Source organism: Eublepharis macularius, chromosome 8 (assembly GCF_028583425.1).
Source record: "Eublepharis macularius isolate TG4126 chromosome 8, MPM_Emac_v1.0, whole genome shotgun sequence".
Taxonomy (NCBI): Eukaryota; Metazoa; Chordata; class Lepidosauria; order Squamata; family Eublepharidae; genus Eublepharis; species Eublepharis macularius.
The window spans coordinates 14295549-14313940 of NC_072797.1; the positions used below are offsets into that span (position 1 = coordinate 14295549).

The 18392-nt window shown below is 44.9% G+C and overlaps 1 protein-coding gene across 2 annotated transcripts in view; it reads right to left on the minus strand.

Moving 5' to 3' along the window:
• Nucleotides 1-18392, minus strand: part of MYO5B (myosin VB) — a 374307-nt gene that overhangs the window by 231277 nt on the left and 124638 nt on the right. For both annotated transcript variants that reach the window (XM_054986803.1, XM_054986802.1), the window contains exon 4: nucleotides 17050-17194. In XM_054986803.1, coding sequence (XP_054842778.1) covers nucleotides 17050-17194 — 145 coding nt within the window. The remainder of the gene's footprint in view (nucleotides 1-17049; nucleotides 17195-18392) is intronic.

Consider the following 18392-nt stretch of genomic DNA (forward strand, 5'->3'; position numbering starts at 1 on the left):
CCAAGGGACACACTTGTATAGTTTCCTCCTGGCTGCTATGTTTGCAGAAGCAATGGGTTTCCATAGGGCTCATTTCACCGTCGTTTTGCCTGCCACAGTCCTTCGCCAGCAGCCACCCCACCCATGCCACCAGGGCTTTTTCAGTTTTTTAATTTTTAAATCAACAGTTGAGTTTCATTATATTTATTTATTTATAGTCCACCTTTCTCATCGAGACCCAAGGCGGATTTACACAACGCAAATCAACATTGCCAACAGCTAAATTTAAAAACAATCATAAATCCAAACACAGAGATGGAGCATAGCTGAAACTTTGCTGAAACAAAGCATAAGTAGTTAAACATGACATCTTTAAAGATGCTGAAATGTACATCAACAGGCAGTACCCAGTAGAACAGCCTACAGTCACTATCCCTTTACCAAGGCATCTGTCTGAGCCATTTCTTAACAGCATAGCCTTATTATCTGAATAAACAGCTTTCCTGCATAACTCAGTTTTGCATAGTTTGCAGAAAGCCAGGAGGTATGGGGGCTTTCCTGACCTTCTGAGGCAGACCATTTCCTATGGTGGGGGCTACCACAGAGGTACGGGCAGCTGTAGATTTTGCCCAACTGCAGGCTGGTATCTGCAGAAGGTCCTGTTCAGATGAGCAAAGCTACCATGGTGGAGCATAGGGGGAAATGCAGTCTGTGAATTCCTAGCTTTCATTTTTTTTAAGGACAACCTATAGCCCCTTTCATTATGGAGACAAAAGGAAGAAAGCATATCTCTGCAACAAAAGGGGCTAGAGACTTATTCTCTTTAAACCTGAAAGTTAGGTTTAAAATGGTACACAGATTGATAGGACATTATATCAATACTGAATCATTTGGCTTAATTTATACCCTGCCTTTCTTCCCAATGGAGACTCAAAGTGGCTTACGCGGTTCTCCTCTTCTCTGTTTTATCTTCACAACAACTCAGATGGGTAAGGCTGGGCTGAGAGTGTTTAACTGGTCCAAACAAAAACAAGAGATTCTGCTGCCCTCCCAAGATCAACACCTGAGAAGCAAAACCACTGATGCTCACACTAAGAGGTTAAATCCACATAGCCTGCAGATGAGAGCATGACACAAGCAGCACACTTCCAAGAGATATCCATGGAGGTTGTGATGTACACAACCATCAATGGCTTTAAAAAGGGACTAGACAGATTCATGGAACTAGACAGGTCTATCCCTGGCTACTACCTACTGGCGACTAAAGAAAGCGTAAAATGTACAATTCAGATCAGAACAGTCTATATAATGCCTATACTTGCAGTGTACCCAGGAAGACAAAGAGCTCTTCTTCTTTCGAAAATGCTGTCCTTTAAGAAACAGGATGTAACATACGAGGTTGCTAGATTCGGATGGCTGCTAGATTCGGATAGGAGACATTATATTACTAACTAAAGGGAGTTTTCTTTCAACAGGAAAGAAGAGACTTTAAGAATGAATAGAGCATGGTTTCCAGTCCTGAAAAACACCAGGCTAACAAAACACTCTATACCCGACAATAGCCCTGCAGAGAAGATTAGCACATCAAGCACCAATCCATATGCAAAAGAACCTCCTCAGGATACAGTGAAGCCTCCCTCCATTAGCATTCCACACCCTGGGAAACTCTTACAGGATGACTCAGCCCAACCCCAACCCTCCTGAGTAGATATAAATGACCTGCCAACATCTTTTCCACACTGTGACACTGAGAGATCTCTGTCTTTTGGTGCTACACCTCTGAAGATGCCAGCCACAGCTGCTGGCGAAACGTCATGAACTACAATGCCAAGACCACGGCTATACAGCCTGGAAAATCCACAACAACCACCGGAGTTTTCTTAATTTTGTATTTATGCTGGTTTAGGTTTTACGTAGTATTGGGTTTTAAAATAATTTTAATGTGTCATTCCACTGTACTGTTTTATTGCCCTGCTGTTTTATTTACCCATAAGTTTTACTGTCCATTGTATCTTGCTTGCTGGTCTATGACCGTAATAATAAAATTTGATTTGAGAGCCTCCACATCCAGAGGCAGTATACCTCTGAAAACCAGTGCTGGGAGGCAGCGAGGAGGCCTTGCACTCTAGGCCCTGTTTGTTGGCCCTCCAGAGTAACTGGGTGGCCACTGTGTGAACTGTATACTGGACTAGATGGACCACTGCTCCAGATTCTACTTAAATTCAGATACGTTGCCCCCCCCCCGTCATTATCTGAGTAAAAAAGCTCTCCTGAATAATGCAGCCCCCACGTCATGAAGGGCTTTAAAGCTCCACACATCTGAAAGGACTGTGTCTTCCCATATGTTTCCATGCATCAACTATGGTCTTCAGCTTGCCATAGGTTGGCTATTCCCCCAGAAGCATCTGGGCTCTGCGTGAATTCTGGAATTTAATTCTCATTTTAAAAGGACGTAGAGAAATGCTGTGACTTAATCTCCATTCACGCATTTGTTTTTCAAGAGATCAGCATCTCCACGGAATGGCTTTCCCAGCTCAGTTGCACATTTGTGCAAAACAACTTGAAAGTGAAAAATTCACAGGTTATCTAAGAGCAGAACCACAAGTGACAAAAGGCACAGGTTGGACACTTGTCTTCTTCCCTCAAGTTTTGATGGGAAATGTAGGCATCCTAGTCTTGCAGCTTGGCTCTCTGACTGCTGTCCAATGGACTTTTCAACTGTCACTTGGCCAACATTCCGCCAAGCTGCCTACATTTCCCGCCAAAACTTGAGGGAAGCTGACAAGTGTCCAACCTGTGCCTTTTGTCACTTGTGGTTCTGCTCTTAGTGTCAAGGTGGCATTCTATTCCATGCAATTACCAGTCCGCTAGCAAACAAGGTGGTAAAAACCACAAAGTATTGACTTTTAACATTCCAAAAACAAAATGTGTCAATTGGAGGCTCCTCAAATGAACAAGACGGCAGACCTGACATACGATCTTGCAAATGCAGCACTGATTATCTTCTGCTGTTTGTATTATCAGACATCTTTCCAACTTCCTATGTGCTTTTTAAGGCAGCCAGCGGTGCCAATACTTGCTTTACAATTTTAACACCGCTTCTGAAAGAAGCCTCCCATGTACCAGTCAGGTCACCAGATAGATAGTTTACCTGACACATTTCTCTTTCACACGCTGAAAATGCGCAAACGCTTCCCGTCTTATTGGGGAGGCTGTAATGTCAGCAGTTCTCGACTGATAGCACTTCTACAGCCGATATTACAAAGGGATTTGGTGAAATGCCAGACCAGGCGCCGGTTGTTACTCATGCTCCTCTCCGCCGCAGTAAAGTTGCACTGCTACCTTTTCGTACGCATCTTCCTCAAGATTAATACGGCAGTCTGCTGGAAAGAGACCATCCATAGGGAAGCCGTAGAATCTTTTCTTCGGAAGAAACCGCAGCCGGACTGTTATGCAACCCGAGTAGAGGAACCTTAAAATGCCTCATCAATAAACATGTCCTCCACGAAAGTGAAACAGGTGGACGTGGGACAGGGATGCATTCCCAAGTTAGCTGCACTAGGGGAAGCGGGGGAGGAAGGCGGGGAGAACAAGCCAGCCGGGCCATCGAGAGAGTAATCTCTTAGAGCCAAATTAGACATGATGGAGGGAGATCCATTAGCACATCTCCTGCATTTTAAAAAAAGGTTTAATGGTAGCTGGGGATTTGGGAGGGGGAGTAGGATCAAAAAAAGACTGCAGTGGTTAAGGAAAAAGGTTTAATTCCTTTCCGACAAATACTACTTCCCTGGTTAAAAACTGCTACCCAAAGCCAATGCTTTTCCTACAAGGGGCAAGTTAAGCTTGCTAATTTTCTCGTATGGAACAAAGAGTAGCTTGGTGGTGGTGGTGGTGGTGGTGGTGGTGGTGGTGGTGGTGTGTGTGTGTGTGCGCCTGCCTGTGTGAATTTAAGCTGGAAAATGGTTAAAGCATCCCGCCTGCACTACCATCGCCCCAGAGCAGCCGTTAAGTTTAAAAATTTTAAAAGTTAAAAAAAGTTCTCTAAAGTTTGTTTTGGCATTGTTTGAGCTCTGCATTCAGATTTCTGTCTGTAAGTTTCTGCAATCCGTAACCTACTGCTTTGTTATTGAATGTCTAAGCCACTGATTATATTGACTCACACTGTGTAATCTTCCTTGAGTCTCGGTGAGAAAGACAGTCTATAAAGTACGTACCAGTTGTAAATAAAAATAAAAAGCAGTCAGCAAAGCTCTGGCTTTTTTGGAGAATGGGTTCCCTCCATTAAATCCTAGTTCAGCTGCAACTTCAGCCGCGGCATTTCACATGAGCAGAAGCTTCCAAACAATCTTTAAGGGCAACCCTTAAAGTACATACAAAGTACACACAACAGTACACACAAAGCTGCCTTATACTGGATCAGACCATTGGTCCACCAAATTCAGTAGCATCTAGTCAGTGATCGTGGCTCTCCCGGGGTCTCAGGTAAGACTAGAGCCAAGCTACAAGAGATGAATTACACGAGGAGGAGCACGTGAAGGGAGTCGCAAAGTTAGCTGGGAAGCTGAGTTTTAAAAGAGATCGGAAGGCTTTGTCAATTCCCCCTCTCTACCCAGCCAGGGAGGTCAATGCTCAGGTTTGTTTATTTCCTCTTTGCCTCTTAGAAGGGGAGGTGAAACTGACAGAGCCTTCCAGAGGCAAAGAGGAAATTAACCTAGGATTTTCTGCATGCCAAGCAGTTGCTCTCCTCACTGAGCCACAGCCACTCACCACTATTGCAACGCAATAGTTTAATCTGGGCATTGCCCAAGACATGCGTGATGGTGGCTACTTTAAAAGGAGCACTTTTTAAGCTCCACTGATTTCAATTACATGTTCCTCGCTCTCTTTCCTGCTCAGATCAATGCAAGTTAAAAGTGCTTAATTTTAACTGCATCACATCCCAGGGGATCAGCTTAACATTGCAATACCCAAAAGATCCATGCAATACCCAAAGAGCCTATTATACATTTCTGGCACTTGGGTTGTTCCCTAGAACTCTTTAGTCACAATCCAGTGTGCAGTTGGGCAGGCATAAACACCCCCGTTTCCAACTGGCTTAAGCGCACTGCTAAACCTCGAAGCACCATCTTCACATTTAGCTTTTCTTTTAAATTCTCTTTGAAGAAATTATTCCTCCCCCCCCCCCACATTTTCTTGTTATAAGAGCTGGCTGCAGTCTCCCCTCCCAATGCTTTCCAACTGAAGAGGAGATTTACCATTCAACTCCAATCCCTATTCTTATATTCTCCTCCTTTTATGAACCGACAGCTCGTCAACATTCCAGAAGCCAATGCTGCCAACGCGCATGTTAAATATTATTTTATTTTAAATCTGAAGGCTCAACAGCACATTTCTGGGAAATAAGGAAGCCTGGAGGGCAGTCAAATAAGATCATCTTCCCATTGTCATGTCAATAATCCCTCTTTCAATATGGAGTCAGGCACCCGTGTCCTATTACAAACGGCAATTATATTTACATTTCATCTCGTGTATGATTTTTGCTTTCTGCGCATAGGAACAGGCAAACACAATTCAGAGTCTCGCACAGAAATCCACTAGGGCATCTAAGTCATTAACAGAGAATCTTCTTCTACGGGTGGGGGGCAGCCCTAAAAAGAGTGCACATTTTGCACAGCGGGTACAAATCAGGAATACCTTCCCAAGAGTTGTTTGCACTACTTTTTCTTTCTTAGTATTTTGCTGATTGCTGGAAATGGTCCCTTTATGCTGATCTTTGGTGTTTTACTGAGTTTGCTAAATATAGAACCTGCTCTGCAATTTTTTGACTGTTTTGCAACTGCTGTCTTGATTAATTTCTGGTTATCCTTCACGGTTTTGGATTGGCTTGACCATTCTTATCCACCGCCATTTACAACTCGAGGTTTAAGCAAAGGCTGTCTCTGTATTTTATTTTTTCTTATGGCTACTTCATACATTTTCCCAATCAATACTGATTTAAATAATATTGAAATCCACCTCTGGACCTCTTCTCTCAGGTGGCACCAGCAGGATATAAATGGCTTTAACGAATTCCAGATGGGTAGTTTGTGGCAACAAAATAAAACAGGCGTCCAGTGGCACATCTTAAAGAATGACAAAATATATTCCAACATAAGCTTTTGCGGGTCAGAACTCACTTCAGCAGATGCAGGTAATGAAATGTGCTCTGACTCTCAGAAGTTTGATCCAGGATATATTTTTTTCTTAATCTTTACAGTGCCATTGGATTCCGGTTCTACTTCAAAAAATGTCATTTCTAAAACCACCATTCTGGGGAGGATCTATATTCAGTTGCCCAGACAGGGTACAAAATGGGCCCCACACACCTAAACACACACCCACCCACACACACACACACACACACACACACTCCCTTGTTACTTTAATTAACTTTCTTTACTGATTGGCCTCAAGTGTCAGCAAGAAAGTCGGACTATAAATAACCACAGCAACAACAACATACGATTTATATACCGCTCTTCAGGATGACTTAACACCCACGCAGAGCGGTTTACAAAGTATGCTATTATTATCCCCACAACAGTCACCCTCTGAGGTGGGTGGGGCTGAGCGAGCTCTGAGAGCCATGACTGAGCCAAGGTCACCCAGCTGGCATTAAGTGGAGGAGTGGGGAATCAAACCCGGTTCTCCAGATTAGAGTCCCACACTCTTAACCACTACACCAAACTGGTATAAATAAAATAATAAAAAGAACAATACAGATCTTGCTTCAATTATGAATTCATGTAATTTTGACTTCCAGCCAATGGATCTTGTTAAGTTTACATCAACGCCCCGCAAAAGAACCCAGCCATGGCCAAATAGGTTTTTTCTACATACCACATTTATGGAGCATGCTCAGATGCTTCTTGCAAGAACAAAAGAAACAACTCACATAACAAACAACTATAGGGCTTCTTCGTGCATTTCCGCTTTTCCCGTCTGAACTGTGTCACGCAAGGGACAGCACAACTGAACCTCATGTGGGCCAGCAGTCTGAACACAACAATTTGGGTCAGTCCAGTGTTTCCGAAACAAACAGCATACAAAGGACATGTCATACTGGATTAGACAGCTAATCCATCTAAACCTGCTTTCAAATGGAGCAGAGCTCAAGGCTAAAACTGACGGATTTAAAAAAAAACAACCCACCCACCTCAATGTTCAATTTATACAGGGAAAACAATGATAGGTATTATAGACTGAAGATAAAGGGGCGGAAATATCTGAATTATGCAAAATGTTCAAAATCGTTCCTTAAATCATAAGGCAGCGCAAGACCTTTGTGTGTAGGCCACACCCGCCGCTCATAAAATCATACAAGCTTTTCTGTGCAAATATTTCCCATGTCTTCAGACACAAAAGCCACATTCAGTGTTCAAGCTCCACTCCGTTGTAAAAATAGAATGAATTGTCCTACGTCCTATGTGAATTGTCCTGTGATTTAAATCATAATTCTGTTTATCCATTTTTATCCCAGCCTGCCTCCAAGAAGCTAAGAGCGGCGCACATGGCTCTCCTTTCCCCCATTTTATCTTCACAACAACCCGGTGAAGCAGGTGAAGGCTACGACAGAGGGACTAGCCCAGAGAAGAAGAATTTCTGGAAATCTGTGACATGTGAGGAAAAAATCCTCACAGAAACAGAAATTTTGGAGAAAACTGAAATACATGCACCTGTAGTTTGAATCAGGGTTGCCAGTCCCCCACTGGGGGCAGGGGATTCCCCGCTCCCACCCTCCACCCACACCCCCCACCCCGCACACTTATCTGGCCTGCAGGGGAGGAAGGGGCCTCTCAGAGTGTGCTTCTGGGGGGCATGGCACATTCCCACGGGCTCAAATCGGGTCCGAATCAGGCTGCTGCAGAGGACAAGAGCACTTCCACGCTCTGCAGCAACCTTTTCCAGTCTGATTCGGGACTGAATTGGCCTGGATCGGGCCGGTACAGAGTGCAATAGCACTCCCACACTCTGCAGAGGCCTGTTCCAGTCCAATTTGGGCCCGATCCATAGCAATTCGGGCACAAATCAGGCCAAATTGGCCCAAATCCAGCCTGATTCAGGAGCGCTCCTGGGGTGATCACGGCCTGTGTGATGACATCACTTCTTGGAAGTGACGTCATCACGTGGACCTGGGAGTGTGCGCTTTCTGCGTATGACGGGCAGCGAAGCAGGTAAGTGCCAGTGCCCCCACCTCCCGCTGGGAGGACAGGGGCACCTAGCAACTCTAGTTTGAACTGTCCATCAGCGTTAATTGTCATCTTATCAAGCCTGATTTATTTAAATCATTTATGCCCAAGGCAGATTATGTTATTCTCCTTCCTCAAGCTACTTTTAACCCCAGCTAGAGAAAATCTATGGGTATATATAAGTTTCTCCCAAGGGGGGGATAAAAGCAGCTCCACTTTTTCCCAGTAAGACAAGGGTTTGTTTTTTACCCCCCGTTGGTCCACCTCACAGGGCTGGAGGCCAAAGTTTGGCTTGGGGGGGGTCAAAAGATAAAGCTGCACAATGGCAAAATTAACTAATTATATAAATAGAAGACCCATTAATGAATTTGAAAAGAAATGGGAAAATTACTTTGCTTATTTTCGGTAAAGATGAGAAATGGTGGTGGAGTGCCCTCAAGTCATAGGCGACTTATGGCAAACCCTGGTGGAGTTTTCATGGCAAGAGACTAACAGAGGTGGTTTGCCATTGCCTGCCTCTGCAACCCTGGTCTTTGGTTGTTGTGGGTTTTCCGGGCTGTATTGCCGTGGTCTTGGCATTGTAGTTCCTGACGTTTCGCCAGCAGCTGTGGCTGGCATCTTCAGAGGTGTAGCACCAAAAGACAGAGATCTCTCAGTGTCACAGTGTGGAAAAGATGTAGGTCATTTGTATCTACTCAGGAGGGGTGGGGTTGAGCTGAGTCATCCTGTAAGAGTTTCCCAGGGTGTGGAATGCTAATGGCGGGAGGCTTCACTGTATCCTGAGGAGGTTCTTTTGCATATGGATTGGTACTTGATGTGCTAATCTTCTCTGCAGGGCTATTGTCGGGGATAGAATGTTTTGTTAGCCTGGTGTTTTTCAGAACTGGAAACCATGCTCTGTTCATTCTTAAGGTTTCTTCTTTCCTGTTGAAGTTTTGCTTATGCTTGTGAATTTCAATGGCTTCCCTGTGCAGTCTGACAAAGTAGTTGGAAGTGTTGTCCAGTATTTTGGTGTCCTGGAATAAGATACTGTGCCCTGTTTGCGTTAGGCTATGTTCAGCCACTGCTGATTTTTCAGGTTGTCCAAGTCTGCAGTGTCTTTCATGTTCTTTTATTCTTGTCTGGATGCTACGCTTTGTGGTCCCGATGTAAACTTGTCCACAGCTGCAGGGTATACAGTATACTCCTGCAGAGGTGAGGGGGTCTCTACTGTCTTTTGCTGATCGTAGCATCTGTTGTATTTTTCGGGTGGGTCTGAATACTGCTTGAAGGTTATGCTTTTTCATAAGCTTTCCCATCTGATCAGTAATTCCTTTGATATATGGCAAAAACACTTTTCCTGTAGGAGACTGTTTTTCCTTGGTTGTTTGATTCATCCTGGGTTTGATTGCTCTTCGGATTTCATTTCTGGAGTAGCCATTTGCCTGAAGTGCGTGGTTTAGATGATTAATTTCCTCACTGAGAAAGTGCGGCTCACATATCCGTCTTGCACGATCCACTAATGTTTTCATTATGCCTCTTTTCTGTCGGGGGTGGTGATTGGAGTTTTTGTGTAAGTACCGATCAGTGTGAGTTGGTTTCCTGTAGACCTTGTGAACTAACTGAAAGTTTGCTTTGCGGATGACCAAGGTATCCAGGAATGGGAGTTTTCCCTCGATTTCTTTCTCCATTGTGAATTGTATGTTGAGGTGGATGTTGTTGAGATGATTCAAAAACCCCATCAATTCTTCCTCCCCGTGGCTCCAAATGATAAATGTATCATCCACAAACCGGAACCATACACTGGGTTTGTGGGGTGCTGATTCTAGAGCTGTTTTTTCAAAATGTTCCATGTAGAAGTTTGCTATAACTGGGCTGAGTGGGCTCCCCATGGCCACCCCATCCATCTGTTCATAGAATTCGTTGTCCCATTGGAAGTAACTGGTTGTCAGACAATGGTGGAATAAGGCTGTTACATCCTCTGGGAAAATCTGATTAATAAGTGCAATAGTGTCTTTTACTGGAACCTTGATAAACAGGGATACAACATCAAAACTGACAAGTATGTCTTGTGGATAGAGTTTCAGAGAACTGATTTTGTTGATGAAATCTGCTGAATCTTTGATGTAAGACGAGGTTTTCCCGATGTGGTCCTGCAGGAGATCGGCCAGATGTCTAGCTGCGTGGTTTAGATGTCCAGATCATCCAGTCCCCTCTCTAAAGAGCAGAGTAAAACCATCCAGGACAGCCATTACCGCTTAACAAGCAACACGAGAGTCTTCATACCAGACTGCCAGGAGCTCAGAGACACTTATGTTCAGTCACTGCCACACTCAAGGAAACTACTCACAAAAGCCCTGGCAATGTCAGTCATACCTGGTGTGAAAAACATCTTATATTTTCAACAACTTTCCCCTGTAACTTGACCCTAAAGCAACTGTGCATAGGTAAGGCGTACAACTCCCCTTAAATGTTGCACAGGGAACTTAAGAAAGCTCTGTTGTGTTCTGTAACTTGCAGCACATAAAATTGCTCCCGCAATGGAAAACCAAGGACAGGAATGTGCAACTGGAAAGGTAGAGTTGCTGGCTGGGGAAACTTGCCAATTACTTTGGGGAGGGTAGGTGTTTTGGGCCTCCCTCTCTCTGCAAGTGGCCTTCTGGGAAAGCAAGGATCCGACTGTTAGGCTTAATGGGATTCCTGGGAATTAACAAGTTCTTATTGGACATGATGATCACTTCCCATTGCATTTCTTCCATTAATTTGCATTGCAAAGTACGCTGGGGAAAAGTAAACCAGCAACGCAAGTCTCGACTGGATCCAGGTAACAAGTTCCCGAGAGCTGGCCGCTGTAACGCACAGCCTGTAGCTTCAGATCCAGCCAAGACAACTGTTCTCCCCGGTGTGATGGGCTAAGCCACACAACAGGCCTAACAACAGCTCCCCAGACATCTCCTCTGGCACACTAACCCCCTGCCCTAAGCAGCCCTACTTCCACGCCGGGGGGCAAAGCACCAACTTCAGATATATGTTTGCTGGCCAAGTATGCAACCTGGTAGGGAGCTGTACAAGATAGCATCCAGTGTGCATGAAATAGCACCCCTGGAGCTCCAAGTGGCTGGAACATGCTCCAAGAAACGGAACGCTGGGGGGGGGAGGGATCTGCGTGTTTTCTCAAACACCATCTGGAGACATTTAAACAACACCCGTTGCATGCTTTAAAGAATGGTGGCTACAACAGTGCTTCTGCTACCCCTGGAAATTCTAATTGTTTTCTAGGAATTAAATGCCATTATTTTATACAGGCCTGGATTTCTGCTCCATTGCCCCTCTGCCACGCACAGTTTTCTTCTGTTACTTACCGACAGCAGATTTTGCTCATGGCTTTTGGTGTTGAGAGGGAGACATCTATCTGGCCCCACCAGGAAATCGTCTCAGCAATGCAAGGCATGGGAATATATTAAGCCCGATGCTGCTGTCCCTTGCACCACCACACAACAGCAGAAAGAATACACTCCAAGGAGAAAACACATCATGCCTTGACTCTGGGAACGTACATTTTTTTAAGGGAATGAAAAATGTCTCCAGTAGCAGAAAGATTTGGAGCAGAGAAGGATGGAGCTGGGGTGCTTATCCCTTTCTTGGCCAACAGTTTTCCACTTCAAACTGTCCCACCACCCACTAGTGACTTTTCATCTCAGGCGGATTTGAACCATGACTCTGCAAAAGCGAATATAACATTTTGAATCAGGGGTAGGACACGCTGAAGGCAGCTAAAGGGTTAGGAGTAGAGGTGGGCACGAACCGAAATGTGAACCAAATTTCATCACGAACTGGGCTGTTTTTTGGTTTGCGAACCAGTGGTTCATCAGAGAGCATTTCTGACGAACTGAGACGAACCACGATGATTTTTAGGTCAGTTCGTTTGGTTTGTTTTTCGGTTCATCACTGCAGACAACCTGGCGCCGATCAATCACTTTCCTAGGCAACTGGGGGGGGGGCGGGATTTCTGCAGATCGTCTGCTTCCCCCCAAGTAACGTATTCATGAACCAAACAAACCAGTTCGCGGACCCGGCAATTTCATGCTGGTTTGTGGTTTGTGAAATGCAACGAACCACAAACTGCAACGGAACACCATTTTCCCGGTTCGTGCCCATCTCCAGTTAGGAGTGCTCATCATTCCCTCACTCTCTTATACACTGTTTGCAGCAGGACTCCAGAGAGGTGGTATATAAATCCCCTAAATAATACATGTTAAACAGGTTCTTTGCCCCTAAGATGAATAATCATCCAGTGTTATTAGGAAGGAGACATTTTTAAAGAACTGATAAGGGGGATGCTGCTTCCAGTGGCAGGTGTGTGTACACAGCACACACAAACACACTCTCACAAAGTACATGACTTCTTTTGTCCCACTTTCACCTTCAGAATAACAGGACCTGGAGGGGTTTGAAACAACACAAAGACTTGCAAAACCGCTGTACCGGTAAGTGGAGGGAAGATACACACCATGACTACCCACCCTCTCTTTCAAGCAGCCTTCACTTCTTACAGCACAAAAAACTCGATCTATTGTCTGTCTCAAACCTCGGCCTTCACAGAACACATAAGTGATTCAGTGCCTCGCAGAATGAGGCCCTCTGCTTCTGCTCCTCCCTTCTTGTTTCTATGTATTGAGGTCTGACTTCATAAGGATATTTTGGTATTAAGTGGTCCGCCAGGGAGCAAATGTGGGAACTCTGCAGGCTCAGCTTCCCTAACCTTGCTCAGAAGATGAAACTGGCTGTGGAGATTTCCCATCTCTCGGAAACCGCTGCCAACTCCAACTCATCAGCAACTTCTGACTGCAGCCTGAGCCAATTTGGGGGCAGGAGCGGGTGGATTCAACACACACACCCCAATTAAGCCCCGCGAGAAGCACCTGGGAGCAGCAGTGCTGAACTCGGCTCGAGCGCCTTGTCACAATGATAAAGTTGCAACGGGAGTTAACGGCGATGAAATGTAAGAAAAGGATCAATAAGGAGGCACAGAAAATGCTTTTGCTTTCAAATGAAAGAAATAAACAAACGCTCCTATTTAAAAACTCCAGTGCAAGTTCCCAGAATTTGCTGATGTGCCACCATATCCCGCCACTAAACAAGGACACTTAAAAAGAGGAAACAAACTCTCTCTGAATACCAAAGGGCAGGCTAACCTTTTCAGATAGCTCAAGAGGATTCTTTCATTCTACACTAAAGATTCCAAACTGTGCAGCACTGAAACCCAAATTCTACAACTGGAATAGATGCATGAAAATCTCAGAAGCATATCTGGGACTGATCAATTTCCTTGACTATAACAACAACAACAACAAGATTTGATTTATATACCGCCCTTCAGGATGACTTAACACCCACTCAGAGCGGTTTACAAGGTATGTTATTATTATTCCCACAACAAAACACCCTGTGAGGTGGGTGGGGCTGAGAGAGCTCTAAGAGAGCTGTGACTGACCCAAGGTCACCCAGCTGGCTACACAAATGGATTACAGAAGGCTACTTTGATGAATATTATTGCGTGCAGGCAGAAGGCAGGATGGAAAAGATGTTGCTGCCTGGTAACCTTTGCTTCTTGTTGAGATTATTTACCTTTTTGTAGGGTGGGGCAGGGAAGGTTTGGGTGGTTACATGATAAAGAAGATAGAAGCCCCCTCTAGGTGTGGATTTCAGCCACCACCTCTCTACAAAAACCTACCATGGCTGCAAGTTGTAAACATGACCCTATTTGGGGACACAACCACTGAGTTACCTAAAAATACACAATGTGCCATTTTCTTTAAAAGGTACATACATTAAATATTTAAGAAAATTACAATGCAACCTACAAGGTTGCATAGAGACTTTTTCAGTTTTCAATCAATATGTTTTTATGGACAACCAACCTAAATGGAAAATGTTGGTTTAAAACCCACCTTGTGTACCAGTGACATAAAGAAATAAAATCTGTTATCGAAATCACCGTGATCTGCTCAACCCACATGAGGGGTGAGGTGAACAGACTTGGCTAGGGTGCCTGACTCCAAACCAAGATCTAGAGGACATCAAAAAAGCTGGAAGCTACTGGAATCTGGAGAAAACAGGAAAGAACCGGGTACAAAGCAGCTGGAAAACGGTGCCTAATGGGTGGCATGTACTACTCTTTGCACCAAGAGAGGCAGGAAATCCTGGGATTTATTACCAGGTCTACTTAGGGCTAAATTATATGTTATTATTTTTTGCAAGCAGCATTGGGATTCCCAGACCTGACACGCTTTCCCACCAGTCACACAGCCACTGCTGGGAAAGGCATTTTTAAAGTCCCCAGAAGCCCAATTCAGTTCGGAACTGTGGAGTGGGGGACGGACAGGGACCTGCTTTCCCTTCCACATTGTTTTCCCAAACTGAAACTGCCCCACCAGGATCTTAACTGCATAACTTTGGAGCTGCAAACGCTTGGAATACTCTACACGGAGCTCTGAACTTATGCAAATAACTTCCTGCAAGGGCCATTTCAGCTCGAGAAAATGGAAAGGAAGGCAGGCGTCTTTTCTTCCTCTGCATCACAGTTCTGAGCTGAAATGAACTCCTGGGCACTTCAAACATGGATTTCCCACCCACCCCACACACAAGTGGCTGTGCAACTGCAAGGAAAGCATGTCGGGTCCAAGGAGAACCAGCCCAATTTGCCAGTAAACATAATGGATAGGTTAGCTCATAGAAGTTTCATGCCATTTGACAACTGCAGAGGCCAGTAATCCAGCACTTGAAGAGTGATCTGACACCTGATGATCACCACTTACATCTTGCACATTGCCTCACACACATTGTTCCATTGTCATCCTGACAACAGCCTTGTACGGTAGGCCAGCATTACTGATCCCATTGTGTAGACGAGAGAGCAGCTTGCCCAAAGCCAGTAACACTGCAGTCCATTGCAGAGTCACTCTAAGCCCATTAGATCGGATTAACTCTGGATAGGATCTATACTGATAGTGAATTCATGCAGATGTGCAGGGCTCATTTCGAGGGGGAACGCGCAGGAACGGAGTTCCAGCAGTTTCCCAAAGAGGTCACGTCAGGTGGCCCCGCCCACCTGACTCGGCCATTTCAGCCTGGATTGGGGTCGAAACGGCCCGGATCAGGCCTCTGATGGGAGGTGGATCACTCTCCCACTCAGCAGCGGCCCGATCCTGACCATTTTGGGTCCCTTTTTGGCCATTTTCAGCCCCCTTTTGCCATTTTGGGCCCCATTTCAGCCCTGAATGGCCAGGATTGGGTCCAAAATAGCCAGGATAGGTGATGCCAGGGGGTGTGGCATATGCAAATCAGTTATGCTAATGACTCACTTCTGGCAATGTCAAGGGGTGTGGCATATGCTAATGAGTTCCTCCAGCTCTTTTTCTATGAAATGACCCCTGCAGTAGTGAGATTTGAACCACAGTCCTCTGGTGTAAAGGATCTGCCAGCTGAATCTCAATAACTTTACTACAAGAGTCCAGGACTGCATGAGTTAAAGCTTTATTGATAATTCCCAGTTCAGCATCCAGAATGTTCCTTGTCAGGAAAAAAGCCTGGTTCCCAATACCCAGAACAAATAGACATTTAAGCACAGCCCCATTCCCCCCCCCACAATCCCCCCTTTCTATCTACAGCAAATACGGGAAGGAATCTAGCTACAGTAGATATCTACAGGAATGCGAGCCAAGATAATGTTTTTATAAAGTCCAGAAACTTCAAGGTTACGTATCTGTGACAACGGCTCTTCTCTTACCAGAAGTTCAACACAGACAGATAAGTTTCTCTGCCTGCTTCCCCAGGCTGGCATGCGGGGAGGAAACGGTGTCAGCTAACAGGATCTCTTACACACAGGATTTTACACAGCTTGTCAATGAGTATCAAGCCCCCAGCAGAACAGTTACCATTAAGTCCCTAAAGTATGGCAGGGGCTGTTAAAACCATTAAGCTTGTAAAGCATGGCTTATGGCCGGGGCCGTGACCTTGACATCTGAGCTCACAGCTCATCAGATGGGCTACTGGACTCTTTACTATTTTGCAACTACAGGCTAACATGGGTAACTTCTCTGGATCTTCGCTATGCCTGTCCCACACAGGTCTCCAAGTTATTTCCCAACCCCAGGTTACAGAGCGCCCCCCATTTAACCCCCCCGTTTCCTGTGCAAGCAAGATGGAAGAGCTAGATATGATGTGTTAACTCTGAATGGTGGATGAGTACAGTCGTGCTGGTGGTGGTAGAGAGTGCCCTTAAGTCATAGCTAACAGAGATGGTTTGCCATTGCCTGCCTCTGCAACCCTGGTCTTCCCTAGAGGTCTCCCATCCAATTTCTAACCAAGGCCAACCCTGCTTAGCTTCTGAGATCTGACGAGATCAGGCTTACCTGGGCTATCCAGGTCAGGGCCAAGTCATGCTAGAGGCAATGAAACCTGACAAGTTGACACGAAGAAAGAAACCACCAACAAATCATTGAACTCTTCGCTGCCAAGGCCTCCTCACTACCGATATCCATCCATCATCTTAGGGGACTCGTCATTGCACAACCGATAGCAGGGTGCAGCAGAATGATACAGATACATGTTCACAGTCCCTCCCACCTTCACTGTCATGTGGACTAAAAACTTGCTCAGAAGGAAAGAAAACGAAGTTTGAGTTCACAAGATTCTGCAAATTCAGCAGTTAATTCTCGTCACAAGGAAGTAAAATCATGAACGGCTCCACAGCCCTCCTAATAAGACTCTGGATTTATTTCTACACAATAGAAGCCAGGCTGGTTTTATTACGGGAGTTTGTTGCGTGGGGAGGGGGGGAAGGGGGGGATAGTCTGCTTACCTGGCCATCTGCTTATAGGCTTCTTCTGCCACAGCGAAGATATGAGGATCCATATCTCCCATGTTTTGGCCACTGTATGCATAAATGACATCTTGTCCATAGATTGGCAATTGTTCATAGGGATTAATGGCAACAAGCACAATACCTTTTAAAAAACAAACAGAATGTAAGTTACAACCACATCAGAGCCAGAAGGGAAGGGTGTGGAATTCTTAACACTGGCACTGTGCATCAGTAGTCCTTATTTGCACAGACTTTAACATCCAGGAACAATGTTAAAACAAACTCCAGCTTAGTTTACTTGCATTCTTTTATTTTTGTTATCTGAATGTATTTTTAAAGAAGGAATTAAATAGTAGTAACAATTTTGCCTTGGACAGACTTAAGTAGAGATTGGCATGAACCGGAAAAAAACGAACCATGTGGTTTGTAGTTCGTCAAATTTCACAAACCACGAACTTTCACGAACCTGTTCGTTTGGTTCGTGAAAACATCACATCCAGGTCAGAAAATCATCACTTCCAGGTCAAAAAATCATCACTTCCAGGTCAGCAGAAGGTCTGCAGGAAGTCCATCCCCTGTTGCCTAGGAAACTGATTGATCGGCACCAGGCTGTCTGCAGTGACGAACCAAAAAACAAACCAAACGAACCAGCCTAAAGTTCGTGGCAGTTCATCAGAAATGGGCTCTGACAAACCACTGGTTCACGAACCACGAACCAGCCTGGTTCGTCATGAATTTTTGTTTGTATTTTGGTTCGTGCCCATCTCTAGTCTTAAGTGTTAGAGTGTCATTGGTCTTATATGACCAGATGGTTTTGTAGCACTAGCAACTGAAAGATGATCTGACCCACAGTGGGTGTTGTGGTAACTCAGAATATGAATCCAGAGGAGTTAGTCTGAAGTTGCAAAATAGTAAAGAGTCCAGTAGCACCTTTAAGACTAACCAACTTTATTGTAGCATAAGCTTTCGAGAACCACAGCTCTCTTCGTCAGATGCATGACGAAGGTTAGTCTTGAAGGTGCTACTGGACTCTTTACTATTCAGAGTATGAACTTATTCACGAACTGCCGTCAGTGTAAAATGATTGTTCATTATACTACCTAAGTTCTTCTCTGGCTCATATGGTGCCCTGGAATCAGGTGAGAGTTTCCTCTCCCTGACTTGGGTGTACTGAGTAAACTTACACATACAGTGAAATCCTAAGCAGAGTTACACCAATCAGCTTAGACTGGAGTAACTCTGTTTAGGATTTCACAGATAATTCTTTAAGAACATTAAGATTCCACAAAAGTGCAAACAAGGGTTTTATCGGGGGCTACCTAAATTGGGCCAGCACACAC